This window comes from Rutidosis leptorrhynchoides, chromosome 9 (assembly GCF_046630445.1).
Source record: "Rutidosis leptorrhynchoides isolate AG116_Rl617_1_P2 chromosome 9, CSIRO_AGI_Rlap_v1, whole genome shotgun sequence".
Taxonomy (NCBI): Eukaryota; Viridiplantae; Streptophyta; class Magnoliopsida; order Asterales; family Asteraceae; genus Rutidosis; species Rutidosis leptorrhynchoides.
In genome coordinates, this window is record NC_092341.1 from 333,977,382 (window position 1) to 333,984,398 (window position 7,017).

The 7,017-nt window shown below is 37.0% G+C and overlaps 2 protein-coding genes across 2 annotated transcripts; one reads left to right on the top strand and one right to left on the bottom strand.

Annotated features, from left to right (window-relative positions):
- Positions 1-810: 810 nt before the first annotated feature.
- LOC139869081 (cell division control protein 2 homolog A-like) lies at positions 811-5,231 on the bottom strand. Its single transcript, XM_071857409.1, has 9 exons — positions 5,220-5,231; positions 4,938-5,122; positions 3,644-3,764; positions 3,363-3,540; positions 2,731-2,890; positions 2,545-2,632; positions 2,394-2,447; positions 1,942-2,011; positions 811-833 (listed from the first exon to the last, which is right to left on the bottom strand). The coding sequence occupies exons 1-9, from the start codon at positions 5,229-5,231 to the stop codon at positions 811-813; spliced, it is 891 nt and encodes a 296-aa protein (XP_071713510.1).
- Positions 5,232-5,786: 555 nt separating this feature from the next.
- LOC139869082 (N-terminal acetyltransferase A complex catalytic subunit NAA10-like) lies at positions 5,787-6,104 on the top strand. Its single transcript, XM_071857410.1, has 2 exons — positions 5,787-6,044; positions 6,093-6,104. The coding sequence occupies exons 1-2, from the start codon at positions 5,787-5,789 to the stop codon at positions 6,102-6,104; spliced, it is 270 nt and encodes an 89-aa protein (XP_071713511.1).
- Positions 6,105-7,017: the final 913 nt, after the last annotated feature.

The window sequence follows — 7,017 nt, forward strand, 5'->3', positions numbered from 1 at the left end:
ACTGGCGGGCTGCGCCAGGGACTACTTGCACTTTATCAGCTTTACCGACCAAATAGCACAACTCGGAAAAAAGGATGTTCTCCTTGTCCTATTACGTGGCACTAAAGGGAAAATAGGCTCAACAATAAATACATCAAACCCTAGTCAAAACCATCCTCTACACACACACATTGACATAAGGCATCACTTCCTTACATCCAACCTACAGGACCAGAGTCACCAAGTGATCTACCCAACTTGCCGGAATATCAAACAGCTCACAAGCTTTATACAACAACAGGTAACGTTGTTTGACCAATAAAACCTAACGCCTCCCTTAAGCCATCACTTACCGACTAGCCCGACGATGGTGGTTCTATGTTTAACCACCCCTTCTAAGATCATCATCTCGTATGAGGGTTATTCACAGTAATCTAGACTAGAGAATATGTTGACAAGCATGGACCGAACCCCTTGGATCTAATCTATGTTTGATCAAATGGCGTCATCCGTGAAACATTTTAAGTTAAGAGGTTTAGTTATCTTTTATCGTAATGTTCTAAATTTTTTTTGCGTGAGGTAACTCTTACAAGTAACAAGAGCACCTCACAAAAGAACAGGAAATGACGAGTCAACCTCAGCTAAAGGTATCAAAACGCTACAGACACTGCCAAAAGCACCAAGCACATCACAAATATCAAAAAATGGAGCCGCTAGTGATACAAACGACTTGCCAATTAAGACCTCACCGCTGTTCTCAGTTGAAATGCCAGCACACGAATTCCAGACACCAGAAATGTTGCACCCGATACCCTGGGCGGATTGCACTATTTATGTAGGAACAAATCCTATATGTGTCACCACGGCACCAGCCAACGATCCAACCCAAAATGTTCAGGCTCCTCGAACTAGTCCCAGCTTGCGTACACCAATCACGCCAGCTAGTGCGATAGAAGCTCTGAAACACATGGGTGGGGATACCTAGGGACTCAACATTCACGGTGCGCAATCAGGCTATGTACTATATCAGGAGGCACCCTCCTAGGTGCTGAGACCTAGCCAACCATTTACATCTCGAAGCGAGTTCCAACCTCGGCAGGGGCGAGTAGCACACCTAATGCGCAAACAAGGGAAGAGCGCACACAAAACCAAGCTAAATTGATTTACTCATTGATGAAGGTCGTGCTGTACGATATGATTCACGAGTTCCAACAACAAGGAAAGGCTGAATACATGATAAAAAAAACCTCTATGCTGGGATGAAAGGGGTCAGGGTTAAACCATCGTTTGAAACTGCGCCAACGACAAAAACATTCGCGCCACATATAATGAAATGGAGCAATTCAGCGTGTTCCTAAAGGATATTTGACTCTTGAGTTCGTTTATTCCGTTTTCTAGCTGTATTGTTTGATTTTGGTTTCGTAGCTAGTTACTTGTGTTTAGTTATTTATTGGGTTTATGTTTCAGTTTTAGTGAGACATGGTATAGATAGTTTGTTGCTAACCACTCTCTAGGTACGAGCCTAATCGATGCTTCTATCTGTATCTTTTGTTGAATTCGTTTTTTTTCGAAAACATTTTCCGTTTTTATAAAAGTTCTGGTTATTTTGGCCAAAAAAAGTGACATTACATGCTTGTAAAAAGACAAACTAATATGATCAGTTAAAGGTTGTATATGGCCAAAATCGACGTATCAGCAACTACATTAATAACATTAACATTTTGTATGGCTAAATCGTGCTTCATCACTAAGTGTAACAACATGCAACACACAGAGAGTCGACATTAAATATCATTAGGAAATGATGAGACCCGTCACAATCTTAACTTATCCAGCCCTATATACAACTAATAAATATAAGTATAGGTTGATCATTGGATCATCGATTTAAAGACATTTTGAAAGGATGCATTTCCCCCCATCTTCTTAGATCTTTGGTTTTTTTAATACACGTCCTGATATCTTTGAAGTACTCATGCTCCAGTGCATCCTTGGCTGTAATTCTTTTGCAGGGGTCCATGTAAAGCAATTTCTGAAACCAAGACTTAAATAACATAAGCAAACTGAACACATTATATAATCACACCCTACAAAGATCGCCACATGAGTTATGACTATCAATGTCAATATGGGCCGGTCAAACAGGTCAAGAAAAATAAAGATTTTAATAACTCAAAATGTTTAGATGATTAGGAAAACTTTATGTTACTCTGGCGCAAGTAATTCGCAAGCAGACGCATGTAAGCCACTGATTTTAAGACCCTATCAACATTTTTTTTTTTTTTTTTTTTTTTTTAAAGAGTGGCCTTCTTTAATGATGGATGAAAGTAATAATAATCATTTAAAGAACATATAATGACTTTGGATACAAATTCAGCATATTCAAGTAGTATTTGGTCTATGAACGAACTTACGCTTAAAAGATCAAGGCCATATTCATCAAGATTTGGAACAACACTTGCAAGGTCCTAAAAGTAGAAGATGTCGGTTAGTTTTTAAGTAATACTAACTAACACAAATCATTAGCATTGCAAATTAAGAAGGACTACATAGAAAATTAATCACCTTCCTTGGACACCTTGGAACGTTTGAATCGAAGCGAGTATAAGAAGTCACCCCTGGCCATGTATCTTCTTCAGGAGTTCCCATTATTCTGTACAGAAAGAAAGAAAAAAACAATCTGAATATAGATTAAAAGGAAGACACGCCACCCACTAAACATAAAATATAAAATCATCAATAATACATTACTCATAAATACAAAACAGCTGGTCAATCTCAGATTTTCCTTTAAAGAGTGGTTTCCCATTCACCATCTCAGCAAATATGCAACCAATTGACCACACATCGGCAGGGGCATAATACAGACGAGATCCAAGAAGAATTTCTGGTGCCATGTACGACAGTGTCCCTGTCTGGAAAGTTATGTCAATGATCTAAGTGACATGATAAGTGACATGATGATTATTCCTAGTAATATCATAAACACGTAAATAGAAAGAATGGCCAAGGGGGCTAAAACTGAAAATGTTACATTCATCTAGGTTGTTATGCACGCCGCTACTCCGGCAGTACTCAGTAGGAACTTTTGAGGGTGAACTCGGCAACTCAGGGAAAAGAGTACTCAGACATTGACAAATGTTGACTTTTAAACATATAAATAATAAATTCTAAATATATATGTAATAATATTTATGTTTTTACTTTTTTAAAAGGTTATATATATTGTATGATATATGATACAATAACTATTAAGAGGCAAAAGCTAAAGAAACATATACAACACGGCCTTCATCTTTTTCCAAGAACTCCTCGAGTTAAACAGAGTTTTGCAACCCCGACGTTCATGTGGTAAAATTGAACAAAAACTCAAAAACATTTACTTACATCTTTCGATAAAGGACGGATAGTATAATGAACCTTCCGGGCCAACCCAAAGTCTGCAATTTTGACTAGATTGTTTCTAAGATCTATCAATAAGTTAGCAGGCTTTAAATCTCTATGAATCACTCGATGAGAATGACAACAAGCAATTCCACACAAGATTTGATATAGGATCATCTGAAATTAAAGAGGATAACGAAATGTTATAACACGGTAGCAAATGTTATAGAACTTGGAATCCAACATAAACTAAACTATGTTGAATCCCAGATTTACTCACCTTTATGAGAGGAAGATTCTTTGAGAAATTTGGGCAAGATTTCATGTATTTCTTCAAGTTGGAGTTTAGGTACTCAAGAATAATATACAATTCTTCTTCCTCAAACACAACATCACGTATTCTGTCAAAAAAATAAAAATAAAAATAAAATAAAAATTAGTATATTCAATTTATAATTCATTGGCCGGTTTATGTAATAGATAAATATGTTTATATTCTCAAGACTCATAACAGATCAATCAGTCAAATTCAAAACTGGGATAAAAAAAAATACTACTTCCTCCGTCCCACTCGGTCCCATATTAATAGTTCATTATTTCATTTTGAGTGTTTTATATTAATAGTTTTCTCTTTTTTTTTCTTTCTGGAATTTACTTATTACTGCGCATTTTTTTTCATGTTATCTGTCATACTGTTGTGCATTACTGCTATTTGTGTTTTCTTTTTTGGCTTCTTCGTATGGGTTCATCTTCCTAGACGCACGTAACGCTTACAGGTAAGTATGCCCGCACTTTCTCGTTTTATTGAGCTTTCCTGGCCGGAGGTCCCTCAGGAAGCAATCTCTTGGCTCTCGAGTAGAGGGTGGGACGATCTTATCTAGTCGTGGGTTCTATACCCGCGGGTGGAGTAGTAACTTCCCTCTAATCTAGGGTTCGAGGAATGATTGTCTACACTCCACCTCCTCCATACCCTACACTCGTGGGATTGGGTATTGTTGTTGTTGTTAATATATGTGGATAGGATTTAAAAAAAAAAAATAAGGGTAAAATTGAAAAATAAACAGAAAGTTGTAAGATCGTTTAAACAGTATTAAACAATCGATTTATACTATATCGAGTGCGGGATAACTCGATATAGTGTTTATAGTTGAAAACACTATGATTAAAGACCATTCACTATGTAGAATGACTTAGAACGATTGGGAATCGATTAGGGTTTGATTGTTAACGTGAGAGAATGTCTGGATGCGGCTAAGAGGTGTAAGAATTCGTAACCTCAACAACGAATCCGACATTACCTATTTATAGAGTCTGCAGATGTATCCGTACAGATACATTGTCTAACCTTACAGATAGAACATATCCGTGCTACAGTACTATATCCGTACAGATGCATACTTGTATCCGTACGGTTGGATTTCCATAGAATAATTAGAACATTTAAGCGTATTAATGAACATGGGACTTATGCACCAAAAAAAGTAGAGTACTTTTACGATATATCCTTGAACCTTGTGTTTTTTGTAATATGGGATAGAGGGAGTAATAGCTGACTATTGCTACGTTGAAATTACCTAACGACATTTTCATGCTTCACCAGTTTTAACAGGGTGGCTTCTCTAATGGCGGTGGTTAAACATCCCTTATAGACTTTTTTCTTATAAAAAGTCTTCACGGCAAAGATTTCATTGGTTTCTGTGTCACGAGCTTTGAAAACCACACCAAATGATCCTCCACCAAGCCTACCAAGCTTCTCATACTGTGGTGGTAGAAAATATCACACATCAGGAAAACAAAAAATAATAAAATAAAAAACTTTAGTAATAAAATACTCCGTAATCCGTTAAGACTCATACCTGGTCCTCCATGATTTACTAGAAACAAATTCTATGTTTAGAAAAATATAAAGTTGCTCCTCCTACTAAACAATCAAGGTAATCTAAATTAAATTAGCACAGATGGACCTTTACAAACACCACAATTAATCAAATCAATCTTAAGTCAAATATTATACTACATACCTAACGCGGTGTTGCAAGAAATCAGTTTTCCTCACCGGCCGATTAATCGGTGATTACACGTTTTTTGAGGGTCCCGAACTGATTAACGAAGATCCACCCAAGAAATTCGGTCTTAGTAGAGTCAACACTGATTAATCGGTAACCTGGGAGAATAAATTCTGTAAATTATTTCGGGAGTAATGTGATCAACAGGGTGGTGAAAAAAGAGAATGATGGCTGGCTAGGGTTTGAATTTATGTTTGTCAAAGACTTAGGCGACAAGTAAATATCTTAAATTAGAATGCGAGATACTTTCCTAAAGTAAAAAAAAGACTTGATTAGCAAGTTATGAGATTGTATAAATAAATACCTATTCCATCAATCCGCGGCCGTAGTACACATTCTAAATTCAGTTCGACAACAATGGCTATTAGTCGCAAAGCAACAATTGACCACCTACTTGCAATGCAAGCTTGCAATCAATTTGAAAACCATCAACAGATAAACTACTATTTCTGCCACCACGTTCTTTCATGGCTGCAGTTCCCTTACGTTGCCGAAGATTATGGCAGTAAGATCGCCGCCACCGACTGCCACGGCCATATGACGTCAATCTCGGATCTCCAGAAGTTAGAGCTTGCAGCAAAATTCATGGCTGCTGCACAAAACGCCACCGAACAGGTTTATTATTGCTATTATTATTCTTTTAAATTTTCAATTATGATTCAGGTCTCGAGCTAGGATCAAACAATAACTTATTATGTATATGCAAATAAGGTGACAAATACATATTCTCGCAATCTAATTGTATGTACATACTGTTGAGAAAAGCGACACCGAATTATAGGAAACCGCTAGTAATAATTGAAATAGCGACAATAAAGAGACACCGAGATTTAACGTGGAAAACCCCAATAGGATAAAAACCACGGGCAAGGAAAGAAACGTTTCACTAATATGAATAATAGGAATTACACTTCTCTCTAATTACAAGGATAAGTACCAAGTTTTATATCTTTTGTAATTAGGAGATTTATCACTTACTAATTCTCTATTAGACTACTAGAACACAAGAAGGAAGAATGTGTTGGGATGCATTGAAGAGCTTGAAACCTCCTCTATTTATAGCAATAGAAAATGGCTAGCTTGTAAATAATCAGGAGCATAATGGTTGGTGAAGTTTGCCAAATCAAACTTGCCTTCATAAATTGTAGGCATCAAATTAGAAAAGCACTTTTGACCAATTCATTCTCCCGTTCATATCCACCAACCATTATCTATTATTTCAACAATTCACCAACTCCCACTTTACTTGACAATCTCCCACTTGAAGATTTGATTAAAACTCAATAAATCTTCACACAATAATCCTTCCTTGCCAATGATGTTGCTTACGTTTCTGCTAGGTCGCATGAGGAACGGCACCAAATAAACTTGTCACGGTTGATTGACTTTGTTAGAAAATCGGCCACATTGTCGCCAGTATGAATTTTCTGCACATCCACGGTTCCTTCTTCCACTTTCTCACGAACGAAGTGATACTGAACTCGTATATGCTTTGTCTTTGAATGAAATGCTGGATTCCTTGCAAGATGCAAGGCACTCTGGTTGTCACAAAATAGAGTGATATTCTCTTGTTTGTGCCCGAGTTCCT